Genomic DNA, 17,035 nt, shown 5'->3' with positions numbered 1-17,035 from the left:
ATATATGAATTAATGTAAACATAAATAAATACATACACATGAATAAATAACAATAACATCACAGCTGAGGATAACAGGAATGCTAGTCCATAATCGCGAACTGATTTTCTCTAATAATCAGTTATTACTGGAACAGCACAGTATTAAATGACCCTAACGTGAACCACAGTAGTGCTCCTCAGTTTGCTGTCGACTCCAAAGAAATCCTACGAGGACCCCTGGTGTCCCAACAGCTGCCTATCATACTGAATGTAGTGAACACAAACATCCACACAATCTGCTATGTCCCAATTATCCACCTGGAGGCGCTCTCTCCCGACTCTGTCCATTTTCATGTGACCGCCGTGGAGAGGCGGGGTTACAATGTAACAATTTAGGTGCTACAGTGTGACCAATAAAGTGTCGGTGATAACGGAGCGCATCTGTCCGACGCTGCACTCTCCTTTCGTTTCGCCGTTGATGTAAAAGAGCCCAACCTCGGACATCAAATGACATTTGAAACGGAGGCGCCGCTAAAGGGGACGCGACTGACTCATAACACATTCATATGAGGTGCGTAAGCTTGTGGCACATTAAGATAGGACGAAGCTGAATACAGTAAATTCCTGCAAAGCCGTGCGGCGCTCTAAATAGAATTTGCTGTGGATGGTGTGATTGCGCTCTGTGCTGCATGCAACAGGATTATTCTGCTCATACGGGGGAGGTTGTTCTCTTCTTCGTCCCCATAGTTTGTGGACCCAGGCGCTGGCCTGTTGCTAGGAGACCTTTTGACAGCTGGGAGCTTTTGAAAAGTGACAGTTAATTCACTAACGGTGTCTGCTTATCTGGCAACCCAAACCTTCCTCCTTCTCCCCAATCGCAGCTCCCCTGCGCGCTGTTCGTGCGTAAATCCTAAATGTGTCGTGTGCGCAAAAGACATTTACAATGTGGCTGTTTTCGGTCAGGAGATTACAGTGTTTCGTGGGCAACAATGGCCTACTTATTGTGATGATCAGATCCTGAATATATTTGCCTTCCGAACATGTTTAATATTTTCTAATGCTCATTTCTCAATTAGACATCATGAAAAAAATCCTATAAGGTATGTAATATTACTAAATTCAATGTTTAAACTTCCTAATCTAAACCATATTGAGAACATTTAGACAAGGGAGGTAATGATCAATATAAATCACTACTTAATTTTAAATCTTAAAACCACCATATATCATGAGTGCTGCATGTGTTGAGCTGGACTTAGAGCTACATGGTAAGCTCCTTCTTTCCCTCATCAGTCAATGGCAGTCGCCTGTGACCATACGTCTGAAGGTCACTCATGAACAGATCGATGGCTAGATCTCAATGGGGACTGCACTCAAGAGCAGCCAGTAGTAGGCTACACTCAGCTCTGTCTACTACACTTAACCCTCCTGTTGTCCTCGGGTCAAAATGACCCGCAGCTGTGTTCAACCAAGTTCTATTTTATTTCTATATTTTTGGGATCATTGGTCATCATTCTTTAAAGAAACCCTCACAGCCTCCTTGTCACCAATGATCCCCCCAAAAATGTGAAAATAAAATAGAACTTGGTTGAACACAGCTGCAGGTCATTTTGACCCAAGGACAACACGAGGGTTAACTGCACACAGACTCCTTATATGAAATTGGAATGGAGAGGATGGGATGCCTTATTATTGCATCGCGGGTGAGTAGTGTTTCAATCAGAGCAGCTTGGATGTCTGAGTGCATCTGTACTGACCTCTTGTGTTGCTGGGTATTAACTGTGGGCTATCAGATTCAGGTGTGTAGCACATTATGTCAAGGTTGTAGTTACAGCAGAAGGACTTGGTGTAATTTGGACACCCAGCTTGTTCTGAGAAGTGCTGTGCTTGTTTATTCCCTCCTCTGAAGTGGAGCTGCTTGTATCTGCCACAGCGTCTGTGCTTTACATGAAAAAGGCCTTGAAAGAACAGCTAGAGGAATCGTCCGAGTCAAGGGAGAAGTCAGCATTAGGCCTGACGTGTGGGAGCATCTCTTCACACGTCGCGCAGGCGGTTGTCACAAGGGGGGCTTGGTCGAGTGGATGGACTGAGTAAAGCTGACATGCTGTTCTTTCCTATCAGGCTGATGTATGTGCCCAGTGAGGAGACTACCGTCCTCAGGAGCCTCATAGCACCTCCCCTCCACCTCCACCTTCATCTTCTCCTCCTTTGTCTAGGGGCATGCCTTCTGAACCCAGCCTCAGGTAGGTGGCTCGGTCAGTCCACGCATACTTCACATCCATGCTCATGTTTCACAGCAAAAACAGAAGATAATCTTTAAGTAGCAGTAACTGTATATGCAGTGAAAAATGCACCGACTGCAAATATAGACAAGCTGAGATCACTATTCTTTGATTCAACATGAGGAGGAGCCCGTAGGATCAATATGTTGTCCAATGAGATGTTCCCAGGATGCAGCTCTCTCTGTTAGCTCTTTAAACAGGTAATCCATACAATCTTCTTCAAGTATAACTTATTGTTTGGACGTAAACGCGGTTACCAGGAGAAACTCCACTGCAGATCACAAACAATGTGTGAGTCTCAGTACTTTCAATGCATCCCATCTATGGCTCTCCTCCTCAAACCCAGTCATTCATACTGAATGTACTTCCTAAACCTTAAAAATGGGTCATCAATATGTAGTTTCATAAAAAAAGAAAATACTGGGCATTGTTTAAGCACATTTTACTTAAATAGGAGTAAATTGTATGTTTAGTGTGTGTTTGAGGATTATTTTCAGCAGCAGGATGATGTACTGACTGAAATACTACAGTGCCCCCGTTATCGCATCATCACGCAACTGTCGAGCTGTCTCACCTATTATGTATGATAATAGTTTTATGGACCTTTTCATAAAATGAAGAAAACTATGTAGAATATAATGGCAAAGTAATTTAAAGTTAGGCTGCCCACCTTTCCCTTAAAATGGAACACCTTGTTTGCCTTTTTAAAGCCACCATTTATGGGATCTTTTGACTTGGTGCCCCCTTCAGTGGTAGAATTAGAGAAATAATTGTGGAAGACTTGTACTCACTGCTAAAAGACACTACGATAACCTAGTGGCTTTAATTTTGAAGATATTTTCCACATCAAGGTCAATTAACTATTCACAGGAGCTCTACTGTGGCTCTGGAGGAGAAAAATAACATCCATGATATCGTCTTGCTTAGAGCTCGTGGACAACAGAAAGCTTGTAGCCCAATTTATTGGCATTAAGGTTGAAACATCTGAGCAAAGAGAGTCTAACAAAGTCAGTAGCATCGTGGGAAATGTAAGATCCTGTATTTTTGGTCTCGCGGTATCACCTAGGCGTGAAAAGTACATGCACGTACAATGAGGGTTGAATTTGGAAGTCATGTGATGATTCAGGTCATGTGACGAAATACAAAAGTGATAAAGTCGAGTAGGGAGGTAGGTTGGGGTGGTAGGACGGATAAATCTCAGGACCAGGACTTTCACCAAGAAATCCAGGGCTCTAGTCCGTAATTCTAACCTTTTTGTACCTGACACTAACCACATGTTTTTTTTTCATGGCTAAACCTGAGGCACCTTGCTTTTAATGCAATAGGCGAAGCAAAATGTGACACTTGACGTGGTACCCTGTAGTGGGCTGACGGGTGGATTTCGCACTTAAAGTCAGAATATCACATCTTTTGCTGCTTCAGTTTTGACCATTCTTCTTCCAACTTCACAGTTCAAAAATCCCTTTATTGTGAAGGAAAATTCATGGTCTTTAACTAAAAACTTATGGCAGTATAAGATGTTATTTGATCTTTATATTTTCATATAATCATCATCATCATCATCTGGGGCATCAGTGGCCTCGATCTTTCTTCAAATCCCCTTGACCACTGTTGGGTTGTTAAAGCGTATAATTTCGCTTCCCTCTCGTCCTACAAGGCAATTTTGTTCCTTTCTCCCTCGGCTCCTCCTCCGGCAGGGTCCAACTACCAAACAAACAACCTGAGTCATCATTCATGCTATCTCCGGCCCAGTTTGCACACACGCACCCACCCACCCACACACACACACACATTATTTCCTCTGTCTTACACCCCGTCACCATGAAGGTGACAGAGCAAGCCTCCTGGCAAGCAGCAGCATTTAGAGTGACGGGTGGGACTGGAAGTGGACAGAGATGGATTTGGGAGGACAGGGTAGCGTGCTGCTGATGGATGGGTACAAGCGGAGAGAGACTTAGGGTGGATTTGAAAACAGGGTATATTTGCTGTTACATGGGTCCACAGCGTACAGTCGGTCAGTCTCTTTCAGACACGTTCTGTAGTCAGTGTATTGTTCTTATCCATCACAAAGAAGCTTGAGACCTGCGATTTGTTTTGCAAGGTCGGGACAAATTGAAATATCATTCATTAGAGAAAGTATGAGTCACTTGTCTTCATTTAGGATTCAATTTCAAAAATGGAAAACAAATACAATTAAATAATCTATATTTAATTCTACATCTTAATGACTTGCATTTCCCTTTTTACCACTAATGTTCTCTTTAGATGCACTATTAGTTGCCATGGCAACATAAATGTGATTGTATAATAACATGTATCTACAAATTAGACTGTCACCCTTTTAGTCACGGTTGCTGCTTTCAAAAAGACTGCTCGTCATGGTTTGGACTTGGTGTTTGTTTTGTAATCTTTTTTAGGGCCCGAACACCGAGAGGTGCGAAGGTCCTATTATAATGCAAGGAATTATTATTCCCTATTATTCTTCTTACAAATAAATTGCCTTTTTGGCTGCTTTAACATACTCAAAAACGAATGAAACCTGTTTCAGTTTTATGTTTCCTGTTTTATTTTGAAAGTTCCTTTCCTTTCCTTTCTTTTTTTTTTTTTCCTTTCTTTTTTTTTTTTCCTTTACTTCCTGTCTCAGTGTTTTTACCGCCTGTTTTTGCCCTCACCTGTGTCTCATTTTCTCATCAGCACTCAGTATATTTAGTTCTCTCTCCTCCTCTGTTCTTTGTCAGTGTTCCCTGTCGGGTCCATTTCCATTTCCTGCCAAGCAACCTCTTTTGGAATTTCATGAGTTGCTCGTGTTCTCTGTAAGTTCTTTTGTATTTCACCTGCATCTGTTTGTTTGATTTTGTTAAGTTTTTAGTTAGGTTTTTTTGGAACCACCTTTGTCTGGCCTTTTAGATGTTTCACCCCTGCTGGAGTTCCACTTTTTGTGTTTAATAAACTTTTACTTTTTTAACCTCCTTTTTGTGCTTTTGCTTTTCGGACCCACCTCATAACGGTGCTGACGTCGAAATATTCAATGAGCTGACAACAACTGAAATCTTAACAAGACTCCAACAACACTTTGCAACCCAGTACTACTTTGAGCAAATTGCTAATGTCATGAAAACATGTCTGCCATGACAATGCTAACATTGTGGTGTTTAGTGGATGTTAGATTTACTGTGTAGTAAGATGTTCACCATTTTAGATTAGTGTGATAGCACTTCAACATTTGTTGATTACTAAATGCTAAGTAAAGAGGTTCATGGAAATATCATTCATTTGGCAGGTTTTTTTTTTTTTCATAAATATCAATAAAAGTGCAGGACAAATTTGAATTTTTAGCTGATGGCACTAGAGGAAAATTTAAAGGATCACCAAAGTTATTACATTTAATCTTGGGAGGGACAATCAATGTGTGCACCATAGACTGTGTAAAAATGGACCCAGTCTCATGGTCTGAAAAGTGAAGCCAACACGGGCGACTGGGGGCTGCCTCCAAAAAAACCTCAGCTCCAATAGACACCAATTTAAAAAGCATCAACTTCATGAAATACAAAGTCGGTACATATTTACCACGAGTCATTGTCATTTGCTATATGCATGTATTCTGATCAGCGTTCTGGGGGTCCTTCTGAGAATAGTTGCAACATTACACGGTAGGCTGAAAAGAGGGGTATGTTTAGGGGCCTGTCTGGTTTAACTGACATGCCTGGGGTGCAGTCAGGTTGGTGATGTAGGTAGGAGGGCTTAATGTCTTTGGGTTCTCGGATCCAAAAGTCTACGATGGCGATGACCAAAATGCCAGACTTTAGGCTTCAAAACAGCACTTCACAAACTAATTGGTGGGATGTTGCCTGGTCTGCACCGAATTTCAGTGCAGAGCATCCATTAGCTTCAGAGTTATTTCACTGAGAACCGCAAACAACAAGCTTACAGTGGTGCTAGATGAAAAGAAAGGTGGTGAATAAAATCCATTTTGACTGATCCACTGGGAATCATGACTGTGAAGTGAAAACTATGACCTGCTGGTGGTGTTAGATTAAAAGTCAGGGAATTACTAAATCCAAATTAATGTTCTTAATTCATCCCCTGGGTCCCTTAGCTAATTAACTTAAAAACAAAATATGACAGCTTCATGATGCCGCTGGGGGGAAAGTCAGGTGATCATCAAAGTGAGTGGGAGTTGTTCTTTGTAGACCATGATTGTCTGGGCAAAATCTTCTGGTGGTTATTTCCGTCTGAACCAAAGCTGTACTGTCCAAACAACACTGCCATCCCAACGGCCTGCACTGCTGTTGCTTTTAGTACTACTGTACTGTTAAAGTAGTTTAGCTGTCCAAAAATATAAAAGAACCCTTATAATCTTAAATTTATTAAGGTGTGTGTGTATTAAAGGGTTCAGTTATAGTGGTAGTGATGAAACACCAGTTGTAGTGACAGAAATCAGGGTAGTTGTAGCTGTTATTGTCTTTATTATCAGTGTCATTAATATACAGTCAGAGCTTTGTCTTGTGCAGTAAAATCCAGTTCACTAACATATGTGTGTGTGTGTCCGTGTGCAGTAGTAGGGAGATGCTGACAGGACAGAGGCTCTGCCAGTCAAAGTCCCACCAGGACTCGGTCCTTTCTGCCCTCAACCAGCAGAGGAAGGACGGCCTGCTGTGTGACGTCACCCTGGTTGCTGGCGAGCAGAAGTTCCACGCCCACAAAGCCGTCCTGGCAGCGTGCAGTGATTACTTCAGGGTGAGTCCTGGAACACATTTTCTTTGTGTAGTGGTTAGACTGATGCAAAGGATCACACACCGTCATTGATGGTTGCATTTATTAAAAAAAAAAAAAAGAAATCAAGAAGGGGTTCAGAAGGTCCTAGAATTGTAGAAAGACTGTTTAACTCTCTTCCATCCTGTGAGAAAAATGAAACTTTTTTGTTATGAAAAGGGTCACGTTTGTAAGCACAGATGGCACAAAACACAAAGCACTGACAGTTCCACTGCTACAGCAGATCATCCCCCACAGCCCTTGTGTTTGCTTTCGCCTGCTCTCTGTGCCTAGCTGAGCCATAGAGGTAGCTCTAGGTAAACTCAGGCTGTCAGGCAGCCAAACACGAGATTTCCTGAGATGGGCCTCAGAGGGAAAAGTGCACCGATGAGATTTGATTTAGGGACTCTGAGCAGATTAGACGACAGAAATTAATCCCTTTTGAAAATGAGAGGCAGATTAAATATGTCCAAGTTGCCCAGGGATTAGTCCTCCTGTGTTTGTGTAGGTTATTTTTACTGGTCTATGCAGAGAGTTGGGGGTGGGCGAGTCACACTCCTCTCCTCCTTTTGTTCGTCCTCTTCACTTTTGTTCTCGGGCTCCGTTTCTAAATGCCCCTCTTTCAAGTTCCAGCTGAGCTGAGCAGCGCTGTTGTTCCAGCACTCAGATTATTAGATCAGCCTGCTACAGTGAGCAAGAAAAACTCACTGCTGCTCCCCTGTTCCTCTGTAATGCCTTAACAACATTATCTTCATTTCGTCATCTGACTCCACCGCTGGGTTTCATTTAGTTAATTCACTGTGAAGATGAAGATGAAGATGCCTTGTGTCGGGAATAGCAACCGTGTTCTCTCTCTCTCTCTCTCTCTCTCTCTCTCTCTCTCTCTCTGGCTTCTTTTTCTCACACTCACACCGACAAACACCCGCACAATTAGCAGAGATGATAGTACATTATCAAGTCCAGTGGATATGAGTGATTGTAATGAAATACCTGACCGAGCGCGAGTTGTTTACTTGGGACTCGTCTTGAATGTGTCACCTGTCTCTTCCAGTCCCATCACATTACTGAGATGACTGGACAGCTTGGGGAGACGCGGCCAAATCAGTCGCAGCAGCATCACACACCACCCTCCTCAGAGAGAGCGCACACACACACACACACACACACACACACACACACACACACACACACACACACACACACACACAGAGAATCTCTGCTTGCTTTTTGTTTTGTGTTACAGAGCAATATTGTCTGTTCACCCTGCAGTCAGGACAGAACTCATGTAAAAAACTATGATTGCCTCAAATAGATAATTCACAACTAGTACTACACAGAACTCTCTATGATGACAGCTGATCGCTGCTGTGTCTCTTCTTATAGCTTGATTTGATAACATGATCCAGTAAAAAATCAATCCCTGAGGGGAAACTGGTGTTTGTTGATTTGTGTGCTGTTATTGAACTTGTTCATAGGAATTTGATAATGAATGGAAATACATTCAACGCTCCGTCACAAATGGAAATTTTGTGGATTTTCCTTCTAGGTATTTACAGACACGGAAACCTCCCTTGGAAATGTTCACGCCAACTTTTTTTTTACATTTTTTTTTTTTTTTTACAGTATTTAAGAAACAATAAGGTGCTATAACAACTGCATCACCGATTCAACCGATCTATTAGGCTGCATATCATATACCTGCAGACTGAACGTAATAAATCCATCTAGAATACAGTGAAAGTCTGTGGGCAGACCTGGCTGCCGCTTACCATGTGTGTATAACAAAGTTATCTTGATATAATTGCTGATCATTAGACAGAAGCCTGGAATTTTCTGTTCTTTAAAGCTGCTGACGTAAGCGTAGCACCAAGTCCTTAAGCTGAAACCTTCCTTGGGTGAACCACAAACCCCATTAAAGAGATGATGAAAAATGTTGATATAATTCTTTATTTATTTCTGATGAGAAAATATACATAAAAAAACACCCGTCAGATCAGCAGAACCAGTCTACATGGCATTTAACTACAGTATGTTTAGTTGTGTGTTATTTGAACTATAAAAGTCATATAATGTACTTGCATCATAACCACATACATGCAATGAAATAAAAATTGTCCCCACAATTAATCTACTTCTCATTTTATAAGTGTATTGTGAGTATTTTCAATTTAGTTTATTAATATAGCAGCACAACACAACACAAATCATCTGAGGGCACTCAACATAGTAAGATGCTCATAACAGAACCTTAAAAAAATTACAGAGAAACCCACCAATTCAAGGATTCTACCTGAGTGATAGCTGGAAGGAAAAACTCCTTTTTAACAAGCAAGACCTTGATATAATGTACGTCTGGAAAAGGGAAAGAGAAGAAATTAATTGTGAACATTAGCTTAATTCACTATTCAGACCTAACACTGTTCTAAACACGTGAGCACGTACAGAAATGTGAGCAGAGGAGTTGAAGTACCAGGCATTTAATAAAATGAGACCGTCACTCACTGGAGCCACATTTAAACCCTGACCCTAAACCCAGAGGAGGCTTTTGTGAAACAAGCCTCACAGCTTGTGTTTTTAATCGCTAAACAGCTGCTTTACAGCCACCTGTTCCGCGTGCAGGTAAATCTCTTCTAGTCTCTGAACAGTGCAGCTGCGCTCGGCAGAATCACACTGGATGTTTTTTCTGGAAATAAAAAATAAAAGAAGAGCAGACAGAGGTCTTCAGGTGTGAGAATTGTTTGAGTGGAGGGAGAAAACAAACATGCAAAGAAAAGAACCTGCTGTTACATAATGGTGACATGTGGAAGCACTGGGTAAGATACAAACACAGGAATGTGGCACAGAGAGCTGCAGTCAATATTTCTATTTATTCAGAGGATGTCAGTTGAGTTGGTGGCCTTCATTGTTCCCCAGGTCACATGTTCACACTGCTAAAAGAGTGTGGTCATGTGTCCCAGTGCTCCTCTGAATGTGGTCTGCAGATCTAAATGAGTGATCCCAGAATACATGTTAATACCACATTTGAAAAGCATCTCAATCATCTAATTATGGAGGAAGTGCTGAAACATTGTAATATTGCTGAGACAGAAAAGTGAGATTGTATCCAGGAGCCTTCATCAGGATATGTCATCTGGCTCCCACCACATCATTAATACTCAGCCAATCGCAAGAGTGCTGATCACGGTTTTGTCTTTCTACTATTGTCGTGTGTGTTAAATAAGAGTTCATTATTATTTAAGATAACTTCATCTGAGATTAACGAATCAATCCTTTAAATACTTTGAAGAACCAAGTTCACTTGAATCGCCTGAGAAAATACAGGATCAGCTTGAAGTAGTTAAGTCATGTTTGAAGAACAGGAAGCTCATGCAACATTTTCTCATGACATACCAGAATATTATCAGTAGAACTGGTAGTGTCTTTTAATGGTTATGAGTTCAATGATCGTGGTGGGGTTTCACAGGCTTTTCTACAAAGTCAGAATTCTGAATCCTTGTACACCTTGCTTATTTCAGTGAGAGATTAACAATACTGGCACAACATTTTAACAGTTGGCGGCTCCAGTCTTAACAGCCATTGATACCTGCTTTTGTCTTCAAAAAGCACAGCAGCTGAGCCCTGGGCATTGTATGAAATTTCAGCAGCTGTGGAAGAAGCATTACAATTATACTTTACTAAAGCTGCTGTAAACATTCAGGTGGAAGTCATGTCTTCAACCGTACCTTTATTCAAAGGTACCTCACTAGTAGCACTGTAAGGCGATGATTTAATTGATTGGCCTCTGGTTTGTTCACATGCGATGCCTGTGGTTTCACACTATTTCACTCATGTACAGGTAACATGTCAAAAAACCATAGCAACGTGCCAGCAAAGGCAGGCAAGAGGAAGAAGACACTAAAAACAGGGAATGTAAACTGAAACGCTACAAGAGAATTCTACAGGTAACACAAAAGGCAAACGTAAGCAGCAGAGTGGCCTATTCAGAGGTGTAATGCCTTATATTGAACCACTTTCAACAATGAATTACTACACATGGTCATCTTAAGGTAGCTGAGAAGCAGTGGAACTAATTATAAATGCTTTATTTACAGCTCAGTAGTTTATTCTGTGGATAATATTTTAGAATCATTGTACGGTTTATGCAACAAGAACAATATTTAGGTCTGTATTGTAGTCAAGTACAGCTATGTAATAGTGCAAAATCAATTTAAGTGGCAACTAAATTTCGTTTGGCCACTGGGGTTGGGTAAGATGAATTCCCATGACAAGGCTACTAGTAAATGTAGCCTCATCTCCCAAGAGAGAAAGCACAATATTTCTCTCCGACATGGAATCAGCCTCCCTGAACATTGTAATATTTCACTGGAAGCGTGAGGAAGTCACGAGTCCGCTCTGGTATCACACCGAGCAGACACGCATACATTTTGCTGGCAGGTCAGGCCAACTGCAACGCTGCACCCCCACTGCAGCATCGTGTGAGAGGACTGCAGTGAGCGCGGCTCGGTGGCGCAATGTGTCTCTGCGCTGGATCCGTATCCCAAGTCAGAGGAGCCATCCGTCACCAGCAGCGCTCGCTCCGCTCCTCCACCAAGGTCAGGGGCGTTCACGCTGGGGGGGAGCGGCTCTGCCAACGTTCTCAGGGTGTCCTCTCTCAATGTACCCGTTAACACACAGACACACACCAACAGCGAACATGGGAAGCAGTCGGTATCGTGTGCACTCGTATCTTTTACTTTCTGCCTGTGTGTGTTTTACACTGGTGCACACGCTGACCACAGCTCAGCCCCCATCACACCCCGGGTTTAACCACAGGCCCTCCTGTGCTCGGTGGTCCAGTAGATTTTTAATTAGCACAGTGGTGAATCAACAAGGCTGAGTTCTGAGGAGAGATGCGCAGGCCTTGGTTAAAACTCAGCATGGCCTCAAGTCGACCCTGCCTCGCACATCACGCTCGCAACACAGAAGGGCCATTTGCTGGAGGAGGAGGGGGGTCTGTTCCTGGTTAAAGCTCATGTGTGCGATGAATCAGGGAGAATTGGATGAGTTTTGGGAGGAATGAATGTCGTTTCCGTGACAGAAAGAGATGCAGCAAGGACCGGCCAGCCTGAGGGCCCTTGAAGCTCATAATGCTGTTACTCACCAGTCTCTCGGCAGAGCCAGAGCAGAGCGACTGCGCTGCACACTGCTACTGTGATTAAAATGATACTTTCAAATTGTGAGTTAGCTAGATCACTATCCCAAGGCAATGAAACAGGGAGGAAAGAAATTGCCTACAGCGGATACAATTACTTTTTAAAAGCAGTCTATGCTCATACTGTTTGTCTCATTACAATCAAGAAGAAACATACAAACCACTAACGTAAAGGCTTTCTGACATTGCTCTTGCTCATAACTAAGATGACAAGTAGAATTGATCTACACCGTGGCCACATTTGACCCATCACCCGTTTCTCTCTTCCTCCCCACACCGCTGCGCTCGGCTGGTTGGCCCTGATCAATGGCTCTGTCATCCTCTCATGGAGTGACACCAGTCAATAGCTTTGATTAGAAAGCAGCAAGCTGGACTCACGCACAGCAGGGCCAGACTGCAGACACAGCGTCCGCTGCTTTGATTTCAAATGGAGTGTGGCGAGCGCACGTGTGACTGTGGCTGTGTGTATGTGTGCGTGACAGGATGGGAGAAAAACAGAGAGGTACCGCAGAAAGTACTGATTGTGCTATTTATTTCTGCTGACCTCCAGGGCCAAAGCAGCATAATCAATACACAGACGCTCTGGGATGTTGCGCCTTGATTAATGCTGTTTTTTCAGCACGTACACACACAACCGATTCCTCAGCCTGTCAAGGCTCTCATAACCTACAGATGTTATAAGATGAGCTTAAAGTCATCACTGGAGGACTGGAGGAATGAAGCTGAATTGATTTTACCATCAATGTCCATGATTATTGGATTGTTTTTAATGCAGTCTCCCAATGGTTTTCTCCCAGTTGGTTTGTTTTATTTAACTAAAGATCTATATTTGTGTAGCGTTCCCTCAGCTGACAGTTATGTTTTGGCTGTGTGTTACCAGGCTATGTTCAGCCTGTGCATGGTGGAGAGCGAGGCAGACGAAGTTACTCTGCAAGGAGTGACCAGTGTTGGACTGAAGCACGCTTTAGACTTCGCCTACACTGGACAGGTGAGCATGAGCCATCACCGCCGAACAGACAAAGAAAAGAGTTCTGTCTGCTGAGAAGTGATAATATCTTATGACTAATAAATGTCTCTCTCTTTTTTTTTTTTTAATACTACATCAGAATTATGACCAGAATTATTTATCTACACATATGACAACATTTGCTTAAATGTGGGTGAAGCCCAGTAGGCTACTAATGATAAATGATGTTTGGACCAATCAGCAATACCGAGCTCTCTGACTCTGTAACTCTGATCTAATGAAACCTTCCGAAGCTTAAACAGCCCTTTTTTCTATATCGTATCTGCATAGACAAAACTACATGGTTGGCGGGTTCATTTCAATGTCATGGCCTGCTCAGTTGTCCAAAGTATTTAGCCCGTAAACCACACACACACACACACACACACACACACACACACACACCCTCCCTCCCTCCCTCCCTCCCTCCAGAACACAAAACAATCTTTTATTATAACATCATCTTCTCAATACAAAGCTGAGTGGAAGCATGTTGCTGGCAGGTCTTCAGCTTCCTCATGCCTTTAAATAAAGTAAAATGAGCCCTCCGGCGAACAGCTCTATGGTCTGTCGGCTTGCCAGTCACCAATGCATTCTTGCTATTATCAACAAGCACATGTGACAGGCTTCATAAGGACATTAACTTTGACATGGCTTAAGCAAACTAAACCCGGCCGAGCACAGATGACTAACATGCTTAGCTAACTAGCATGTAGCCAGCAGTGGCAATGATACCGGTGCCTTTTTGAGACATAAATATTGAAACTAAAACGAGTGTCACATTTTCATACAATGCAGTATTTCTAATGGAATTATTGTTAATAATGCATCATGTGTAAACAATAAAACTGCGGTAAATGGTCAATGGGCAGCTAATTCTGCATACTGTGTAGCTATACTGCTGTTTTTTTTGTGTGTTTTTTTTTAAATTTGCAGCAATGCATCATACTGTTTTTTTTATGAGCTGACACAGTGTGTTACAAAAATAATCTCTGTGCAAGTAACCGCAGCTATTACTAGTGGAATAATTAAATGCCATTTCCCCCTGAAATAACATGCATTTGAAATAGTCAAGTTGAACTGTAGTTACAGTTCATCAGGGCCTAACATGTTACAAAAATAAATCAAAACATGGAATTTGCAGATTAACTCTTTAATCTCAGCAGCATAAGCTCCTGCTACAGGATGGCTGCGTTATGCAGGATTGTAGGTGCTGTATCAGATTTGACCATAAACTGGTCACTCCTCTGCCTGCTGCGGTCAAACTGCTCAACATTATTCTGGGACCTGGATAAGAAACATATTTAAATTCACATTGGAGAAAGAGCACCGCATTATATTTCCACGCTAAAACTGCAAGACAGTCATGTGTGTGACGTCACTGTGTGTCGTAGCCCTCTCACCCCATCAACAGTGTGTGATCATTTCTAATAACCTTCCTTGACCTTTTTCTGTGGCAGTGATTCTCACTCCACTAAGCAGCCTAGCGGCTTATTGCGTATACTGAGAGGCCAGGAACTTTGTAATTACTCCTAATTTTATTTCCACTGTGGAAATGAGCAAAGAGTGAGTCGGTTAGGCAGTGTAAGTAGGTCAACAGCAGGCTTTCAAGCCGCCCTGCTTTGGTTGGCTCAGCTCCTGTCTGCCCAGAGGAGATGATAGCAGATGAGATGAGGGCAATATGCTTATCCCCACACCGTAAATAATGACCCACTAAAAATCCTTCAGCCACATGTCATAGGGCAGCAGGGTGGTTGAGAATACATGCCGACGATGGATGCTCTCAGACTGAAAGTCAGTTTGTAACTTCATAGAGATTTTTTACTGCATCCCAGGGCCACAGTTGATACTTCAATCAATTAAACATCCGGCGGCATTATTACAGTTTTATCACCCACAGGAATGCAATTTCTCATTCCAAAATTTTGCTGAGCTGCAAATGTAGAGTGAGCCTACATGGGCCAGATCCGAAGGCAGAAGACATATATACTCTGCCATACAGTGCATCTTCTTTTATTTAGTCTTCTCCTCCAAGTGAAAGCTCTCGAGTCGCAAGCACAATAAATGTCGGTTTACACAAGAGCTCATTGTACTCCCACACTGAACCAGGAACGGTGTTATAAAACTGACTTGTGCTGTCCGAGGTTGAAGTGCTCTAACTGTAGTGGGCCTCTGAAGTGGAGAGCAGGACATGAGTGCATTCACTTACTTTTATTACAGTCATTATTTTGGCCGTTGCCTGACAGGACGCAGATTGAGTCAAAAAAGAACATTTTGTGTTTGATGTTTTTGATCGCATACTTATCTCAGTTTATAGTCATCTATTAGAAGTAGAGATGTTTGGAGCGGAGATATCTTAAATAAGGAGAATTTTGGTTGTGATTGGCGATCAAAGATTTAAGCATTTCTGTTCTTTCTCAAGCTTCTAGCACTTGAAGCAAATAACCACTTATTGTAGCGCTCTGTCTTAATATGTTAAACTTATGAAGCTCATACACGGTGCGGGCGGTGAACTGGATGGCTGCCCAGGCCTGGCAGGAAACAATACTGTGATAAATGGCAATGTGCAGCTGCAGCTAATTGCAGAGAAGGACAAAAAAAACAAAACAGACAAAACAAACAAAATCAGAAAAGCTTGCCGGGAATTTTTTTTTAAAGTGGCTCGATGTAGTTTAGTTGGAAATATTTTACTAAACAAGCGGCTTGATGAAATCAAACGACCTGTGTTACGTATTCCTGTATGAATTGGTCAAATAATATGTGTATTTATATGAAGCACAACATGTAAACAGGGCAAAATACTTTTCACATCACGTCATCAAGTGGACAAACAAGAGACAGAAGGAAAGTAGTACATTTGTATTTGGATCTATTCTATTTCAGATTTATAAATAATGAGTAGGCCTCAGAAGATATTATACCCATGAGTGCTGCTAAACAATGCTCAGCCCACTACTGGATCAACAGTGGTGAGAGGCAAGGGAGACGAATGATGAAGTCATTTTTCTCACTTTCACTAAAGATGCAGTCACGGCTCTGTGGCTATGTAGGCCAGCGCTGCTGGATGGATTATCAAAGGTTTGTTCCTGCCTTTTAAAGTCAAACTAAACTGTGTGAGAGGTAAGACAGGGCACGTTTAGTGTGGTTGGGGTAATAACCCGATGATTAATGGCATATTTGATTCCACGCAGTCTTGTTAATGTGCTTCGAATAGATATTCAACCCCCCAACACTACCTGGTTCTGCTCCTGAGAGCTGAGGAGTACGAACTGGCTGTGTTACAGAGCTTTATGTTGCATATGGGTGGGTAATATGGAGGAAACAGAAGGAAGCTTTCAGCAGATCATTTCAGCTGCTGTTCATTCAGCTAAACAGGAAGCCTTTTGGCAGAATCAGTGCTTTGCCTGAGTATGTTGCTGCACTGAGAGAAGGATAATGGCATATCAAGCATATTGCTACAGCTATTCTTGTTATGCTGTGCAATCTGTCACATTCACTTCCCACTGTCCAAAACATTTTCCAATAGTCTCAGTGATTCTCAATTGAAGTCAACCCAAACCACAAGTGAAACGTGACAAAATTAAGAAATAAATCAAATATAAATGGTGCACTGCCTGCTATTATTCTTGTGTCTATGCGAGAGTATTGCATCAGTGACATGAGGTGCCAGTTTGGGGAGGCAATAGGATAAAAAATTATACTGCATTCCATGAATAAGAAAGTATGGCACTTAATCTAATAAAAACTTTAGGCAATAATTACAGGGAGTTATGGGCTTTATTTAGTTAAATGAATGAAGCAGAATGGATGTAGTATCGTTCTG

The 17,035-nt window shown here is 42.1% G+C and overlaps 1 protein-coding gene across 5 annotated transcripts in view; it reads left to right on the top strand.

The window, feature by feature from the left end:
* Positions 1–356: 356 nt before the first annotated feature.
* klhl32 (kelch-like family member 32) overlaps positions 357–17,035 on the top strand; it is a 34,631-nt gene continuing 17,952 nt past the window's right edge. For 3 of the 5 annotated variants that reach the window (XM_069143421.1, XM_069143417.1, XM_069143423.1), the window contains exons 1-4: positions 357–552; positions 2,103–2,224; positions 6,820–7,000; positions 13,087–13,194. In XM_069143421.1, the coding sequence (XP_068999522.1) occupies positions 2,202–2,224; positions 6,820–7,000; positions 13,087–13,194 (312 nt within the window). In that variant the 5' untranslated portion in view covers positions 357–552; positions 2,103–2,201. The remainder of the gene's footprint in view (positions 553–2,102; positions 2,225–6,819; positions 7,001–13,086; positions 13,195–17,035) is intronic. The other 2 variants (XM_069143422.1, XM_069143420.1) reach the window with 1 other exon arrangement.

This window comes from Embiotoca jacksoni, unplaced genomic scaffold (genome assembly GCF_022577435.1).
Source record: "Embiotoca jacksoni isolate LCO1_2020_lvr unplaced genomic scaffold, fEmbJac1.0.p SCAF_11, whole genome shotgun sequence".
Classification (NCBI taxonomy): Eukaryota; Metazoa; Chordata; class Actinopteri; family Embiotocidae; genus Embiotoca; species Embiotoca jacksoni.
The sequence above is the reverse complement of the archived record's forward strand: the minus strand, read 5'-3'. Positions and strand labels throughout refer to the sequence as shown.